The sequence below is a fragment of the Aethalodelphis obliquidens genome, unplaced genomic scaffold, assembly GCF_003676395.1.
Source record: "Aethalodelphis obliquidens isolate GAN/ISIS:26980383/991018 unplaced genomic scaffold, ASM367639v1 scaffold7, whole genome shotgun sequence".
In the NCBI taxonomy this organism is placed as follows: Eukaryota; Metazoa; Chordata; class Mammalia; order Artiodactyla; family Delphinidae; genus Aethalodelphis; species Aethalodelphis obliquidens.
The window spans coordinates 46,154,368-46,173,295 of record NW_020837951.1 but is presented as its reverse complement, the minus strand read 5'-3'; the positions used below and the strand labels follow the sequence as shown (position 1 = coordinate 46,173,295).

At 35.2% G+C, this 18,928-nt stretch overlaps 1 protein-coding gene across 3 annotated transcripts; it reads left to right on the top strand.

The window, feature by feature from the left end:
* The first annotated feature begins 786 nt into the window (after positions 1–786).
* ANXA1 (annexin A1) lies at positions 787–18,596 on the top strand. Of its 3 annotated transcripts, XM_027105682.1 has the most exons (14): positions 933–949; positions 2,975–2,977; positions 7,602–7,678; positions 7,773–7,881; positions 8,398–8,492; positions 9,337–9,450; positions 9,866–9,956; positions 11,537–11,616; positions 11,808–11,864; positions 13,433–13,526; positions 14,395–14,490; positions 15,625–15,683; positions 17,095–17,217; positions 18,247–18,596. In XM_027105682.1, the coding sequence occupies exons 3-14, from the start codon at positions 7,613–7,615 to the stop codon at positions 18,301–18,303; spliced, it is 1,041 nt and encodes a 346-aa protein (XP_026961483.1). In that variant the 5' UTR covers positions 933–949; positions 2,975–2,977; positions 7,602–7,612; the 3' UTR covers positions 18,304–18,596. The 3 variants fall into 3 exon arrangements, with proteins under 3 accessions (XP_026961485.1, XP_026961482.1, XP_026961483.1); XM_027105684.1 differs by lacking the exon at positions 2,975–2,977 and having other exon boundaries at positions 787–949; XM_027105681.1 differs by lacking the exon at positions 2,975–2,977 and having other exon boundaries at positions 847–948; positions 7,599–7,678.
* Positions 18,597–18,928: the final 332 nt, after the last annotated feature.

Here is an 18,928-nt window from a genome sequence, read left to right as displayed (position 1 = left end):
TACAAATATATACTGTATTTTTAAAAATAAACGTATTTATTTTTGGCTGTGTTGGGTCTTCTTTGCTGCTTGCAGGCTTTTCTCTAGTTGCGGTGAGCGGGGCTACTGTTTGTTGCGGTGCGCAGGCTTCTCATTGCGGTGGCTTCTCTTGTTGCGGAGCACGGGCTCTAGGGCTTGTGGGCTTCAGTAGTTGTGGCTCGCGGGCTCTAGAGTGGAGGCTCAGTAGTTGTGGTACAGGAGCTTAGTTGCTCCGTGGCATGTGGGATCTTCTCGGACCAGGGCTCGAACCCGTGTCCCTGCATTGGCAGGATGATTCTTAACCACTCTACCACTAGGGAAGTCCCTATTATTTCTTAATTTCTTAATTATTATTTCTTATTGTCATAAGAATTCTAGTAAGTAGGCAGCCTAGAAGATATTATCCCTATTTCACAAAAGTTGAAACAAATTCAGGGAAGTTAAATATGTCCCCAAGATCACATAGTAATTAGTGATGAAGCTGGGACTTAACCAAAGGGGGTTTTATTTTGTTTTAAAGTTTATGATTTTTCATCTCACAATTCATTTGACTAAAAAAGTATGCCAATCATTGGTATCAGGATTGAGGCGGATAGTACTGCATACTTGAAAATCTCTTGCGTTCTACTCCCCTGTAAAAAAAACAGTGCAAACTGAAGAGGGAAAAAAATCTGTACTTTTTTTTTTTTCTTTTGTGCTGTCAGCTCTGAGTTGGTTTAGTGAGTAATTTTGCAAGGCTTGCTTCACTTTGTTTTGAGCAAGACTGAACCCAGTATTTCAAACAAAAGGCAGCCCGTTACTAACTTCTGGTTGCTAGGTGTGGTCTCCTTTCAAATTCTATAAAATCAGAAGCCCAAGGTTCCACTTCCAGCGTGAGCCGTTCAGAGAAGAATCTCTCTTTAGGTCTTTGGACGGAGGCAAAAAAAAAAAGGTAAGTCTTGGTTTTACATTTAGGTAGTTTTGGCTGTTTTGAAAACTTTTCCCATTACAGTGTTTAATGTTACTTCTGTGTAATTTATGGCTAGCTGCACTTACACCTTTGATAAATCTTTATGTAAAATTACACTGGCTATTTATATTTTAGGAATCAGAAATTGTAATGTTTTATTTTTACTTAGTTAAAAAATACAATTTTAAAAACAAGGAAACTTTGCTTAATACTGGCTTATTGTACTGTTGGTGAGTTACCATGGAAAAGAAGGAAAGAATGTGTTTTTTCCTGCAAGTTATGAGTCTCCACGAGCTGTGTATGCTTTACAAGGAAATCATGAAGGATGGTGGTGTCTGTGGGGAGCCAGGCCAGAAGAACCCAGACATAGGTTTCAGGGAGCTATCTCAAAATAGCAGGACTTAAATAATTTATTTTTTCTTTTGTAAAACAAAACAAAGCAAAACAAAAAAATAGATTCAGACCTCATAGTGGCAATTATGGCTTTTGTAATTAACATTTTGAAATTAATGTTATGTTCACTCATGCGGTATAAGTAAATTAGAGGATCCACTTACTAATCATTTCATTTAGAGAGGGTGTGGCCACATTCTTTCTCCTGTAGTCTCTGTGTTTTAGACAGGCTTTTCAAGTGCTGATTTGAAAACCTAAGGGGAAAGGAAGTATTTCCTCCTGGGTGGTGTCAGATAAGTTATCTCTTGGGAATGCCTGTAGGGCCCTCTAAAAATATTCCACTTAGTAGCATCTTGATTGCTGAATGAGCTAATGGCCATAAAACTCCTTAGAAAAGCAAAAAGCAGATCTAAAGTAGAGTTTTTACTGGTGTTGGATATATGTGCAAAAGTGAGAGATTTTGAATCCTCACCATATATTTGGCTATTGTTTATTACAAATGTTCCTTCAAGAATTTTTTCTTAGCTCATTCCGAATATTAAGTTAAATGACGTAACATATGATTTTTAGTGCTAGTTAATCAAAAAAGGTGTGCTTTTTCTTGCCTTGTTTGTGTCTAAAATTATGTACGGACCTTGAAAAAGTAATATTCTCCCCTGCTTGCAGGAATGTATTTTGGTAGGCACATTGCAAAACGATTCAAATGTGGTCAAATGCTGGTTTCATAATTTCCAAATGGCCTCTTCTCCAGAAGTTATGTTAACCACCCTGTAGCCCCAGGCTCAACCACATCTGGCAGATATCTGACATTTGATGGATGTTGACAAAACTGTTAATAATAATATTATTAAGAAACCAGCTAGAGTTTCATGGTTATTAAATACTTTTTCAGTCAAATGATCTGCAAAGATTGGTTTCTATTGATGTTAGCTTGCTGAGCTGGTTTTTAATCCTCTCTAGACCCATTAATTGATGACATATTTAAAGCCATGGACGTATTATTTTTCAGTGATAAACCAAAAGCCGTTTTTTCAGTAAATGATTTCCTCTTTCCTTAAAATGGGAGAGATTTTTATCAGAAAGATCAGAACAGATACAATTTATATAATACCTTCATTCATTATGCTAATTTTCTCCACCTCCATCTGCTTGAGGTGAAATTTAAGACTGGCACTTCAGAGCTATAATGAATCTTAGCTACTGTGTATTTCAACACTCTTTATTTTTATAAATGGAGGCCCTCTCCCCCACTGCCGAGAAGTTAAATGTTTTCTTGAGGGCAAACAGCCAGCTAAAGAGAGTCAAAGTAGGGCTCAGAGCTCTTCAATTCTTATTTTTACATCCTATAGTTGTGGATAGAAAATATTTGTTAAATTAGTATAGATATTTTTCCTGAATAATTAGCACTGATACAATATTTGTTCATTCAATAATGCTTATTAGCATACTAAGTACAAAGCATTCTGCCAGGGATTAGAGGTTCATAATGAATGGTAGATTATCACTGCCCCCATGGAATGCTGCTATAAATATAGATAAGTAAATAGAAAGTGATAATGCAGAACAATAGGGATGAGTGTAGGAGTAAAGGCAGGATGCTTCAGGAGCACACAGAAGGTCGGTCACTCACCTCAGTGCTGGACCAAGGAAGGCCTCTTGGAGGATATCATGAGGTGTAGGCTGAGTCCTCACCAAGAAGCATCATTTAGGCAAAGGGAATTGGACATGGAGGATGAAACAGCATTCCAGGCAAAGGGAACACCTTACTCAAAAGTCTAGAAGCAAAACATTCATGAGACTACCTTTCATAAAGTGGCTCTTCGTAAGTCATGCCGTTGTACAGACTAATTGCGTTTTCTCAAACGAGTAGGTGTGGGAAAGACTTGTGAAATATATATTCGAGGGAAAAAACTATGCACAGGCTAAAGTATTGAAGAATAAACTCCCTCGGGCTGGGGTGAAACCTGCCACAGTCTCCATGGGTTAACTGTGAATGAATTTGATTCTTAAGTGTAAGCTATTAAAAATAACATTGATCTTGTCATCATCTTTTTGGTCACTAGTTTAAAAGCATATACAATATTTTGGACTCAGAAGGCATGGATTTATGTATGCCTTGATGCTTGCCACTAGTATCTAGAAAACTGCCAGAAGAAATTACACTTTGTTTACCCAGGTAGAAAATGGGAATAATGATGCTGTCCTCTGCAAGGATCAAATTTCTGCTGCTGTCTTTGCAGAACTCTGATCTTTCCCACTTGTCTCAAGGAAGGCATGATAGACCACAAAACTCAGTTTCCTCTGTCAGAAATTCTGGAAGTAGCCTTTCATGAAGCTGACAGAGATAGAAATTGTGGTTTTTAAAGTTATTAAAAACTGTTCTTCTGTAATAATTTCAAACCTTCAGAAGAGTTGCAAGAAAACTGCGCAGAATCACCATATACTTATTACCCAGGTTCCCCAAGTGTTAACCTTTCACCACATTTGCTTTCTCATTAATTCTTCCTTTTCCCCCTTCCACCCTCTATGCAGTTTTTCTTTTCTGTATCATTTGAAAGAACACTGCAGATATGATGTCCCCATGTCTCTAGATACTTCAACCATAGTGCAGTTTAAAAAAATCAGGAAATTAACTTTCATACAATAAGCCATAGTTTTCTCAAACTGTCCAGTTGGTACAATTGCTAATGTACCATTTCTGGAATACCTTTCTCCTACATTTAGTAAGTATGGCTCCCTCTCTGTCTAGCATCTTTTTATGCATATTTACCTTCTTTAATTTATTGCTGAATGAGAGGAAGAGAGCTCTTTTATGACACATACAAAAAAATGTTAATCCCTAAAAAGTTACACATTTTTTCATAGATAAATGAGATTGGTAGGCAGTGCATGTTCACAGATGATTAATTAGAAGAACTCTGGAATATTATTAATTTCCATATAGGTCAGCCTATGTATAAATGGTCAATTTCATCTTCAAATTAGATGATGTTAAAGACTGAGATAAACTTGGTTTCAGAGCTCATTGGTAGCCAGATTAAATATATATTGAGCCAAGGAAAATTAATAAAATAAGCTCTTAAGTACCTAGTACATGTTCTAAACATTGCAACTTAAAAGAAAGATGGAAAAAATAAAACCTGTTGTGAACTCAGAGGGTTATTAAATTCTTTTTTTACTGTACAATTCTACTTCATAGACTAGATCATTCTCTGAATAGTAAAAATATATGACAAATATTTGTATAGCATGTGGCAATCTATAAAACATGTTTGCATGTTTGTGATTTATTTATAGTTAAGAGATCTTACCTTCAAATTACTGAATGGGTTTAATCAAGTACAAAATGCTGGTTTTCATACAGAGGTTAGGTATTGAACACACAAAATGGTTTAGCAATACAATCTGAGCAAAATATTTTTGCTGTGGTATTTGTAAGGTGTGTTGCAACTATTCAACGTTCTGTTAAAACATGTAGCTGCGTTTGAGCACTTAACTAGCAGTACATGATCGAAACTACTTCCTTGAGGGTTTGTACCTCCTGCCACAATCCTTGTGTGTTTAAGCTTTGCTGAGAGCTAGTGGATCTTGTTTGGCTGAATTTAGATTCCGTTTTCCTCTAATTGCTTTCCTGAGTAGATTCTATTCAGGTTGCTTGACCATATGCCAGATCATACCTTCAGGCCATCCAAATGGCTTCAGACTAAAATCGAGGAACACAGAGGATATGTCACAAAGCTGTCTCCTCTATGGATACTCTTGTGTCAAACAAATTATTCAACCCCGTTGTTTTTGTTATTTTGTATCAAGTAATTAATAGAGCAATATCATTTTCTAGGCGTTATCAAGTTTTTTTTTTTAAGAAACTGATGCATTATGTAAGCATTTTTTAATTTTTTTTTTTTTTTTTTTTGCGGTTCGCGAGCCTCTCACCGCGGCGGCCTGTGCCGCCGCGGAGCACAGGCTCCGGACACGCAGGCTCAGCGGCCACGCCCCTCGGGCCCAGCCGCTCCGCGGCACACGGGATCCTCCCAGACCGGGGCACGAACCCGCGTCCCCTGCATCGGCAGGCGGACCCCCAACCACTGCGCCACCAGGGAAGCCCTATGTAAGCATTTTTAAGTGAAAAAATTGTGAAGTAAAGTTTCCATAAAATTTATTTTGAAGTTGTGAGGCTCATTTTTTAAATTACGTTTGACAAGATCCTTAATCTCTTCTTTGATCTCTTTTGCAGTTTTTCTTTTCTAATTGAAAAGAGTGGAAATATTGGAACACATATTTCTATAATTGAGGGAAAAGTACTTTGCTAAGTGACCGATCATATCACTCATTTTGAGGATTCTACTTCATAAAGGGCATGGATGAGATGATAAAAATGGACATTTTAAATACCTGAAACCTTGCCAGAAATTGCAAGAAGTTTTGGATATGCCAATTAAGCAAAAGGAAAATGACACTCCATGTGCCAACAGCAGTTGCACCAGATTATAGTATAATAGGAACTAAAACCTTGTGCAAAATTGTACACCATGACTTTACCTCAGGAAATAACTTTAAATTTATCAGTTGCTTGAGGGGAAGAGATTAAGTGAGTGCACAATATATTGGTTCTTCTCACAGATGACACAACAGTAATTTGAACAATCCCCATGATAATTAAGTGGAGATAGTTTCTGCTTTGGATATTAATTCTCTCACGTATTTAATCTCATTACTTGCAACTACAGCCATTTTTCAGCAGGTGTGGACTGAAATTTGTCTGAACATGCCATTAAGGAATCAGGTTATGCGTTTTACTCCTCATGAGTCATTTAGCTTCATAGCAAGAATTTAAAACTGCTAAGATTATCCTTCCAACCTCCTTCAGATGTACTCATGATAGCTGTCTCCAGAGAAATAAACAAAAGGGTATGGAGAGATAGATCAGTGTAGACCTGGAGCTTGAGCTCCTAAAAAAAAATCCCTAGACAAAAAGGGTCATTGATGGCTTCTTTTGTAGATAACTCAGAGAATGCATTAATTTTTAACGTACTTCAGGTTTTAAAAATATACATGTTTTATTAAATAAAAATATTGCTGAACCACGACAGCAAGTCAGGCAATTTTCTTTAAGATAGAGTTTTCCAAAAGAGGGCATGCATGGTGCAATTTCACTCTAATGAATCCTGTTAGAGCAAGGCACCTGCTATAAAATAATCCTTTTCTGGGTTTTTCATGTTGGGTAAAAAAAACACATGTAGGACTAGTATTTAGACAGCTCAAATAGGAAGAAATGTGAATGTAGTGATTACTCCAGGTACTGAAATAATTTTATACCACGGAATGGAAAAGAAAACTGAATTATTTCAGGGAGAAATATCACCTGACTATCTTTCTATAGAGTTTTGAGTCTGAATCCACTCCCACAGATTAGTCATAGATTATTTTACCTTATAAATGTCAGTATTATGCTACTTCTCTACCCATTACTTTTAAGTCCTCATTAATCCTACATAGATTCTCCCACAACTTACTAAATGGTCTCTAATCTTCCCTCTTGCACATCTCCTAGCCATTCTCTAGGATACAGGATGACCTTTCTGAAATATAACTTTCTCTTTAAAAAATCCATTAATGTTTATCCAAACCTTTGGAAATATATTTAAACTTTTAAATTTGGGCTTCTGTTAACATTTCTTGCTCTAGTAAACTTCTTTCAACTTCCCAAATGTGACAAGTTTCTCTCTGTTTTGTTCTCTTTAACTTTTCTGCTCATCTCAACTATTCTCAAGAGAGGCTCCGGTCACCAAGAACTTCCTCTCAGAATTGTTCTTAGCTTTTGAATTTTCTTAGGGAGAGCACACACTGGCTTCAAGTTCTTTGAGCCAAGGGATATTTCAATGTTTTTTGCACCCTCAGTGCTTGGCATACAGTGGGTGGTCTGTAAATTTAGAGCAGTGAAGTGAAACACCAGCTCCTCTCTTCAGCCTATATGCTTACTTATAGAAGTCATCTGATCCCTACAGTGAGTTCTGAATATGCTGAGGAAGAGCTACGTTTCTGAGGCTATGGGTTTCTGTTCAAGGCTAGTAGACTCTCTTTTAAAAAAAAAACCCAAATCTAGCATTTTATGATGCTCCAAAGATAATCCTGGAAAGTAAAGGCAAGGCTGCTCTACGTCTTGTGTATGTAAAGGGGTGGAGTGGTGTGTATATGTGGTGGGTTTGTGGTTTGTAAACGCATCGACCTGTTTTCTTTTCAGATCCTTCAAAAATGGCAATGGTAAATGAATTTCTCAAGCAGGCCTGGTTTATTGACAATGACGAGCAGGAATACATTGTAAGTCAAGTGACAATAAAAGAACTTAGTTAAATATTAAAATAGAAACTAATGTAAGTGAATGGACAGTAATTTATTTCTCTCTCATCCACAGAAAACTGTGAAAGGATCCAAAGGTGGTCCTGGGTCATCAGTGAGCCCCTACCCTAGCTTTAATCCATCCTCAGATGTTGAGGCCTTGCATAAAGCAATCACAGCTAAAGGTAATTCTGTCTCCCCAAAACAGTCCCCTCCTAGACATTTCAGAATGGCTACTAAAAAACAGACCTGTGCAATTTAAAGAGTCTTTTGTTTTGAAGATAAAAAGATTTCCTTGTCAATGAAGATATATTTCCTTTCTCAGCGCTTGGGAAATTTTGGTCAAATCGGTAGAATATCTACTTCTACAACAGATATGCTCACAAAGCTCATTTCTAACAGGCTCAATGCTGAAGTCAACACCTCTGCTCACATTTAGGGTTTAATCTAGGAAACAAACACTGCAACACTGAGGGCCAGGAACAATTTCTTCCTCCTTTCTCATTCAAGTGAATGGAATGTCATCCCAAGTGCTTCCATTTGATATGCAGTATCGCATCCATATCCCAGTCTGGTAAAATTTGTACTTCTTAGTTTTGTTAAGAACTCCCTTTGAAGCATCTTGATAATGAACCATTTTATGTCGGTTGTTGATGATGAAGAAAATTGATTTTAGAAGTCTAGGGGCCCTTTATTTCCAGGTGTGGATGAAGCAACCATCATTGAAATTCTGACTAAGAGAAACAATGCCCAGCGTCAGCAGATCAAAGCAGCCTATCTCCAGGAAAAAGGAAAGGTAGGTTGGAGTGGTTAATTGAAATAATTAATTTCAGTCATATTTATGTTTAAGTATAGATTTTGAAGCACAGTTGCCTAGTTCTGTCAGTCTCTAACCACTGTTTTTCCATTACAACTAAGATTACTGTATTTATCCTCTTGGTTGCAATGTAGTCAATTCTAGCAAATTTCCTGGTTTTACATATTGTTTTGTCATCTTGATTCTTTGCACATGTCATGTGGTGTTCTGTATTGGAGACAAGCCTTTAACTTGAACATAACAGACATCAAGATTACTATTGGCAATAAGAAATAGGTTCTGATTGAAATGTGTCTTCTGCTAAAACTTAAACTGAACTGTTTAATGTCTGAATGTAAAGTTTATACATATAATTCTATTTTAAAAGAAAGCATTATATTTTTATACAAAAAATGGGCAATTTTTTTAAGGAGTACAGTTAGAAAACTATTTGATGTCTGATTATAGTGCTTATTTGAACAGTGCAAATCCCAATGGTTGGAAAAGTTATTAATACATTATTTTTAAAGTATTCTTACTACTCTTTCTGTTAATACACAACCCCTATCTTTTGAGCTTTGTGATTTCTTCCCTGTATAAAGGATTGAGAACCCTGTCCTTTAAAAACTTATCAATGAATTCAGTAAATTTCATTCTAATCACTCTAGATCTAAAAGACTAAGATATTAAATATCAAGTACCCTTTTCTATGTAAAGGGAAGGAGCTCTAAAAAATGGTTGGGTTTAGGACTCAGTAAGACTATCTAAAGATCAGGTAACACCACATTACTGTTATCACCCTGCATGTTATTTACTAGAAGGTTATAACATCTCCTTGTTATAGCCCCTGGATGAAGCTCTGAAGAAAGCCCTCACAGGTCACCTTGAGACAGTTGCTTTGGCTCTGTTGAAAACTCCAGCCCAGTTTGACGCTGATGAGCTCCGTGCTGCCATGCGGGTAAATCATCTAATTTAAGCAAAACTCCTTTCCTCAAGAGAATGTCTAATCCACTGATGCCTCTTACTGTATTCTCAACAACTATTATAGGGCCATCAATCAGTGGTTACAAAATGAATAAATAAATAAATGTTGGTGTTAACAACTATGTTATTTCCACTACCTTCATGATGTTATTGTATATCATAGATCTCTCTTTTTACGTTTTTGCCCAAAATATTTGCTTTAAACCCATTTTGTTTTTAGAGCACTATAATAGATAGACCTTATTGTAATTATTAAATATTGTGGATATTTACTAAACACTGTGAGAAATTTACTAAATGTCAGATTCGAACAAATTTTGGGACGCAAAAACTAGTTGATATTCTTGAATGAAGATTTTTCTACATTTTATTCTTCTTTTTCAATTCAGGGCGCTGGAACTGATGAAGACACTCTGAATGAAATTTTGGCATCAAGAACTAACAAAGAAATCAAAGAAATTAACAGAGTCTATAAAGAAGGTAAGTTTTAATGTCCAACAACCCAAGTGCCTTAGTCGGAAAGGAAATCTGATATACTTCAAAAAAAAATTGAGTGTGGATGTTAATTATGGGGACTTTGGAAACTACATATTGACATATTTCTTCATTGTTTACCACATGTCTACCACACGCACATACTGTTACCAGACACATTAGAGCTGCTGGGGTTCAGATAAGGGACACAATTGTCTCAGCCCTCATCAAGTTTGCACTTTAATAAAAAATGTCCCTTTGGGACAAATGGCCACATATTATTGCAGTGGAAAACTCAATTCAAAGAACTGAATTTAAAGAATTTCCTAAAAACATTTCTTATCTTTCTGAGGTTTATTTCATAAAAATGTCCCGTTGTCTTCCATTTTGAAAAGATAACAACAAAACACCCCAAACATTTGTCCTTGAAAAAGTACAGAGCTTGGTGCTTATAATTCTCTGATGGAAACTAACTTTACCATTATGAGTATAAATGACTCACTTACCTTCAACGTCCAGATAGATCCATGGGGATGAAAGACCAGCAGTGGCTCATGTTATCTATTCAGTGAAACATCTCATTTCAGTGGTATGCTCAACACTATAAAGAGTATCTGCAAGTGGGTCCTGGGCAGTGCTGGGCCTTTACTATTTTCCTTTTCTAGTTTCCTAAGTCCCCAGCTTTTTTGTTTTCCCAGCTTAATATGTAGCACCACGGAGGATATTTCTGCTTGATTTTAATACCAAACATAGAGAATACAATAGCCCTTGTGTATTACTTTCACAGCAATCTAATAAAGGAACCAGAATAAGGAAGCTTTTAACCTCATTTTCTGCAATTGATATCTCATTATCAATATTTATCTTAAATCCATTTATCAGTGAAAACCATCAAGAGGGGCATTATTATTAGTTTTTTTCTTTGATAAAACATAGTTTACAAAGGTAAATATCCATAAATTATTCCCAATGTATAGTTCAATGACAGCTTATTAAATTGTTCTGTCTTCTAGTGAATTATAAATTCAGTTAATTTTTTGCCAATACGGCATAATTTTGCAAGTTAAGTATGGGTGTTTAACAAAGAAAAGTTTTACATCTATATCTAAGGTAGACGGGTATACATACACATATACACGCATAACTAAAATATATTACGTATAAGATATTTTTTAAGTAAATAAATACTCTGTGTTCAAGCAAGTTCCTCTGGTTTATTCTTTTAAATAACTGTTCTATTCATCTCATTGCTTAAATTCTGGTATGTTTTATTTCAGAACTGGTTATTTAATAATGTACACCTATGCAATTTATTCTCGCTAGCAAAAGCTTTAGGGCTATAGCTTTTCACAGTATTATCCAAATTGTTTTAGTCGCCTTATAGGCAATAAATTTGATGATCAAAAATTTTGCTTGCTCTGATTCCTCTATTTTTATTAAAAAATGATAATATTTGAAATGTGTCCCAAAAGTCATTGAACACTTGGCATTGCAAATTGTGAGCCAATATAGAGATGTCAGGTATTATTATTATCACCATTACTTATCACTAGTTTAATACAAAATATACTTTTCTTATTTCTCAGAACTGAAGAGAGATCTGGCTAAAGACATCACCTCAGACACATCTGGAGAGTATCGGAAGGCTTTGCTTTCTCTTGCTAAGGTATAACTCAGATAGTTCAGGAAATGCCTCTTCTTTTATGAAAAGTAAAATCTTAGATTTCGTCTCTCTAGAAATGAGCAATTCATTCCTTTTCCCACAAAGAATATTACTCATCTGATTTTAAGGGAATTAAGTAAATCATGTGAATACATGCTAGAAAACCACTTACAAAAGAATGGGATATTTTTCAGGGTGAACGATGTGAGGATCTTGCCGTGGATGATGACTTGGCTGATACGGATGCCAGGGTAAGCAAGTACACACAAATACTCCTAGAATCCACTTTCCTTCTTCAAATAGGTCCTACCTGAGGTGAGGTACCACTTGAGGGCCTCCACGTGAAAGCAAGTCTGAAATCCTCCAAAAGGACAATAGTACCTAATGTCCATTCCCTGAATGATGCCTACCTTCCTGCATTCAAGCGGTCAAAGAGAGGAAATGTGGTCTTTATGTTTTCAGTAGATTGCACTATTCATGAAGCTGGAGAGGAATAAGAGAGAACAAGGAGAATTTGATTTGTTATTCCCAAGAATTGTTTTGTTGAGAAAACAGAATTTTTATTTTACCAGGTATAAGAAAGTAAAGTGGAAAGAATAAGCACATCTAATATTCTTTTAACAGTGAACATTGGTTTAGAGGTGTAAGTTTATATTGTAAAAGTATTATTGTAATGACATTAAAATTATAAAAATTATAACATTTATATACCTTCAAGCATATTGTTATATATAGTTTCAGCGAGGTTGCTTTTTATTTATACATCAATCCATTGGCAACATTAGAAAAACTGTGTCATTTTAGGGCCTGGAATTTTTGTTTAAAAAAAAAAAAAGACAGCTATTATTTACATATGCCTTCCTCATGAGATAGTATTCTCTACAAATTCATCACAGTGAATTAGTAAGAATGGAAACTTATTTGATCACCTCCACTCACTGTACCAGTACATTATCCTGCACATAATAAGCATTTATTAACTTTTGTTAAATGAATGCATATATATCAGATCTTTGCTTGGAAAGTCCAGAATAACTTCTTATGCCCGTTGGAAATTTGACCATTTTAATAGAAATTGTGCAATCATACCAAAGAACCAAAGTTAGCATTTGAATAGTTGCCCATAGTAAGAAATTACTCTTATTTGCTTGTGATATTTCTGAATTTGCTTTCCATTTTAAGGCTATCAGGGCTCTTAGATGTATATTTATGGCAGCTACATGGATTAGTGTGACCCAGGAAGAGGATGGTAATTAACATTTCAAAGTTAATAGAGCATGTTTGTGACAATAAGGCAGGGACTATCTTTTTCATTTGCAAAAGAAGAAAATCTGTAGTTTAATAAGGTGAAACTATTTATCTAAGATTGCAGAGCTACGAAGTGGCACAGTCAGAATTTGAATACAGAAATTCTAACATCAAAATTCAAGATCTAGGTAATGGTTGAATTATTGACTTACCAGTACCATTTGCTGAAAACTACTTTGAACAATTAAAAGTAAAATTAAAAATTAGACAGTCCCTTGGAGTTGCCTTGATACAGAGTGCAATCTTAAAGCAATTTTATTTAACAAACATTTATTCTGCAAACATATATTCAGTCTCTAGGGTTCGCAAGGCACCTTGAGAGATACTGTGGAAAATACTTGACAAAATAGGGTTCCCATCTTTAAGGAACTTATAATCTTAGCATTGCCTACTCTGATTGTATTGGACACAAAGCAGCTGCTGCCTCCAGAATCTTTGAAGAGATCTAACATTCTTGTGCAGATAGCAAGTTAGCAGATAGTCAAGTGTTTATTTTTGTGTTTCTTGACAGGCCTTATATGAAGCAGGAGAAAAAAGAAAAGGGACAGATGTTAATGTGTTCACCACCATTCTTACCACCAGAAGCCCTTGCCATCTTCGCAGAGGTAAGAATAAAACAAATGTTTCCTGCGATTGTTTATAGAAGATGCAGGGGGTTTTTAGGGCAAATAAGAGAAAGAAAAGAGAGAAATCTTAATCATTGTCACTCTGATACCAAATGGATGCAGTGTTCCTGACCCCTTCTTGCTATTTGTGCATTTGTCCAGCTTTGTACCACCACCATTTTATAGTATTTGAAACACATTTTATGACTTTGGCATGTAGAACATTAGTTTGTTATTTTTGCTATTTCCTTTCCCTAAAATATTTGGAATAGGTCTGACAACATATACACATACAACAGAACAAATGAAAATACAATGAAGAAAAACAACAACTTCACTCATGGCTGAGTGAAGAAAAGAGTATCTAGATGCTGCAGAAACAAAAACCAAAAAAAGAGTTCTTGCCTTTGATCACAGGATTTACCTCTTGACTTCTGGAAGTCAAGGCGAAGGGAAGGTCATGACGATTACCTAAAGTTTATTATTTTTATAACAGCACTCCGATTTCTAATGTTACAATTAAGAGAAATCTACTACACAGATCTTTATATAAGGAAAGATCCATTTGTTATGGCACTTGTCTCTGATGTAGTGTTATGGATGTCAATCACATGCCACTTCTAATAAATGTCAACATTTGCAAAAATTTCCCCAAAATATACAGAAGCACCAAAATAGCCATGGAAGTTACATTCCTCAGAGAAGATGAAGTATCCAAAATATGCTCCGTTGAATAATTAGCTTTAAAATGTGTTTTTTGAAGTTCAGTCCTCCTAAGGAATACTTTGACTCAGTTGCCCTGATTTTGCTCAAGTTTGCTAAAGAATAGGATGTTTTGTACATCTCTTAGTTTAAATTTAATATTCAGTGTTTCAGAAGTACTCCAAGTTCAGTAAGCATGACATGAACAAAGTTCTGGACCTGGAGCTGAAAGGTGACATCGAGAAATGCCTCACAGTTATTGGTATGTAGTCCTGGAGGGGGAAGAGTTTTCTAACTTGAAATTGCATTGTCAATGCTGTCCCATAATTTACAAAATAAAATATAACAAAACAAAACAAAACAAAAACTCAGATGTAATTTATATTTCAAATAGAGGCAACATGTAAGATAACGGCAATAAATATTTAGCTAATGTTATACAATGGCCTTGTTAGTAGTAACAGATATTATTTCCTTTTTTAGAAAGATGGGCAGGTGGACAGTACTTACTGAGCACCTTACTTATACTACCATGCAATACACCACGCCGGGCATGGCACAAAGGAAATTCAAAATGGTCATTAAGAGCATAGGATTTGGAATTAAATAAATGCAGATCCACATTCTGGTCTGTCACTTGCTAACTGAGTAATCTTGGGCAAGTCCAAAGGATTTGATTCAGTAGGTCCCTGGTGGCTTCTGAAAAGGTCTTCAGGAGAAAAGGATTTTAAAGGTTTCCCATTTTATTCAGATGACCAGTCAAGGTTTGGAAACCTGCATTTTAAAGCAGTGCTTCTCAAACATTAATGTGCATATGAATCCCTTGGGAAGATTGTTAAAATGCAGATTCTAATTCAGTAGGTCTGGGGTGGGGCCTGGATTCTGCATTTCTAACAAGCTCTTAGTTGATGCCAATTCTTTTGGTCCATAGACCACACTTTGAGTGTCAAGGTAGAGAATCATACCAACTGACACATCTGTTAGTATTTTATATTTGGCAGCTGCCTTATATTTTAAGACTGTCTTGTTCCACTTAAAATTTTTTTCTTATTACAACATGCAGAACTATTTCTTCCATGCCAGCATGACCTTTAACACCTGCTAGCTTCCCTGTTTCCATGAAGAGTATACTCAGGATAGCATGAAATACTGAAGTTGCTATTGGGTAGATTTAAGATAATAGGAAAAAAGTGATGTTGTCAGAGGACAGAATATTCAAAGTCACCATCTAGAGAATAGCTTCTTATAAGCCAAATATCCCATATTGGTAGGAGGGGTAAGGAACAGGGATGGAGAATAGAATCTTACTTGCAAAACTCTGTATTCTTGTTTCTGTCACATGCATCTTTCTTTTTTTGGTGGTAAATATGTCAACTATAATATACCTCTCCTGCAGTGAAGTGTGCCACAAGCAAATCAATGTTCTTTGCTGAGAAGCTTCATCAGGCCATGAAGGTAACTTTCAACATATGTGATTGGCTTAGGGAAAAAAACTTACGGTGTATGGAAAGAAGAACAGAAAACCTCATATTGTTTGAAAATTACACTTATTTTGAGATCTTTCCATTAAAAAGAATTACTTTTCCATCCAATGCAAGAGGTAATATACTTCCTTATTAGAATAAAATTCTCTGTTAGATTTTTTATGTTCTTTTATAGGTAAGATAGTAAGGTGAGCTTGAATGTAATTTGTAGATTACTCATGATTTAAATAAAACTTCAGTTGGCAGAGGAAGGGTGATATACTTCCTCATTTAATGTATGATTTTAGTAACCTACTTCTGCTAAGGTTGTAAGTTGCACAATCTCCCCCTTTCTAAGCTTCATTTATCTTTTTTATTATTCTGTCTTCCATGCCATTGCTTTATATGTCATTCTAAGATCTTTAAATTTTGTTCTAAGATCACTGAAGTGGAAGGTGTTATTAAGATGTATTTGAGATACCTTAACCACTTCACTTTAACTTTATCATTTAGCATGCATCTTATTATATAGGATGTCACCTCCATGCTTGTATTGTGACAAGTTATGAAATTCTTTTTTTTTCCTTTGCCACTCCAAAATAAGGAAGTCTTCGGAGAGCGATCTAACTATTCAATTAATAGGAAAGAGTCCCTATGAAGTGATAGGCATTGTGCTACTAGGTATCAGTAGTAGGCAGTACAGTCCCTGACCCCATGCCTGCTGTTATCTAGTGAGGTAATTAGATGGGTAACAATGAAAACCTAGTATTGTAAAAGAGCAGAAGAGGGGCCTGTGCCCCAGACTTTGGAAATCAATGTAGCCTTGCTGTCAGCTAAACTAAGACCTGATATTTGAAAAGGAAATAGCCAGAGGAGAGCAGAAGTGGACGAGATGAAGGGATAAAGCAAGACTGGTCCAGGAGGAGGAGATATCATGTCTCTTTCAGGATAGTAAACATAATTAGAGTGATGGTGCATGGTGGAAGAAGTTGTAGAATTAGGCAGGGCATGGTAAGCCCAGATAAAATGATTGGTTTTCATCCTAAAAGCAGCAGAAGGCCATTGAAGCATTTTAAATAGATGAATGGGAAGATCAGATTTATAATTTAGAAAGTTTACTTCATTTGTAATTATTGAATAGTTTAGACAGAGGAAAGACTGGGTGGTAGAAGACCAATTAGGAGGTTATGAAAGCTCGTATATATGCTGCAGATATCACAGTTTGGTTTGTGTCATTTTATTACCACTTGTGTAAAGTGTGTGTGTGTATTTTAATGTGGTGATAGTTTCTCCATAGAAACTATATAGGTGAGCAAAAGAGCTTCACATTCAAACCCATATCCTCCCTTATTAAGAGTATGCTCTGAACATGAGGGACACTTACCATCATTTGTTTTGGACAGGGTATTGGAACTCGTCATAAGACACTGATCAGGATTATGGTTTCCCGTTCTGAAATCGACATGAATGACATCAAAGCATGCTATCAGAAGTTGTATGGCATCTCTCTCTGCCAAGCCATCCTGGTATGTTGTGATTTTCATAATGCTAACCCCACAAATGACAATACTTTTGCAGCTTCTTCAAAGAGAAAGGCTGACTTATTGTATCTGTAAATTTCATATGTAAGATTAATTTGTTATATTAAGATACAGGGACTTCCCTAGCGGTCCAGTGGTTAAGACTCCGCATTTCTACTGCAGGGGGTGCGGGTTCGATCCCTGGTCAGGGAACTAAGATCCTGCATGCCATGTGGTACAGCCAAAATATAAAAATTTTTTAAAAAGATACGTAATTTAAAGTAAACTGAACTATCACTGGTAAAATCTACTAGTGAGTTCTATAATGAAAGACTCTGCAAATTTTTCTATAGTCATGGAAACAGTTTCCCATACATACATTTAGCAATCAAAATATTTTAGTAGAGAGATATTATGATTTATATAATGATTTATGATCAATGAATACTGATCAGAGGATTTTAAACATTTTATTCTAACTTTTTCCTTAATTTTGTCATATGTGAAATATATAAAATACATGTTCAAGTTAAGAAGTAAAATAAGACAAGTCAAGGGGTTTTGAACTTAATGAAAGATAAGTGACTGCTTAAATTCAATTTGGCATTTATATTGGATAACTAAAATCTACCAAGAAAAAGTGAGAATATCATGGGCTTATAACTTTCACTCTGGTTGAGCAAGCCAGAGGTGATATGAAATTATATTGTGTTATACTTAATTCTGTGTGATATTTCATTCTTGGAAGATAATGGCTCTAATATATAACATGATCAATTCAGAGAAGTTTGCAATCTGAATTTTGAAAGCTATTGCTTTTCATATAATAATTAAAATATCAGTTATCTGCTATATGAATTATATTATTTAATTAAATAAGTGATATTCTTATCCAAGATCCTAGAATATAGATGTACTGTAATGTATGTTCTACAACTGTTAAGTCTAATACAGTAATTATTCTACAATTTAAAAATACCTTCTATTGATTATGGTTTCAGGTAGCATTAAGAATACTTTATTTTTTATCAACAGGATGAAACCAAGGGAGATTATGAAAAAATCCTGGTGTCTCTCTGTGCAGGAGACTAAACATTCCTTTGATGATCTCAAGCTTTTTGATCAGAAGACTTATTAACCATATCTTTCCATTCCATATCATAGATTTAAATAGGAAAGTTTCTTCAACAGGAATATAGTCTAGTAACTCCTTCCTAAAAAGTATAGCCTATAAATCATTTTTTATTTCAACTCTATATAATAGAGATAAGTTTTTTAAAAATATATTTACTCCAAACTATAAAACCCCATAAAGAGGTTGTTCTAGTAACATTGCTTGAGAAAGATGTTTATGTCACAGAAATTAAAATGGTTTTACAGGACAATTGGTGTGTCATTGGTTCTTCTATTCTGATTTTCTTTTGTGTGTAATGCAGTTGTTTAATTTGATATCAAGGGACAGGAGCCTGAATTCTAAATTATAATCCTCTAATGAAATAGATTTTACATATTAAACAAAATAAAGTATTCACAGAGTTAGAAAATGAACTTCATACATTTTACCATTTGGGTACAGATTATTGAGAGAGTATCTTTATATAATAATGGATTTATTGCATCAGCATTGTAACAATTGGATATTCTGCTATATTTCATGAACCAGTATAAAGATGAAATAGCAACAGCAATAAAAATTCCTCACTTTTTAAAAAATGGT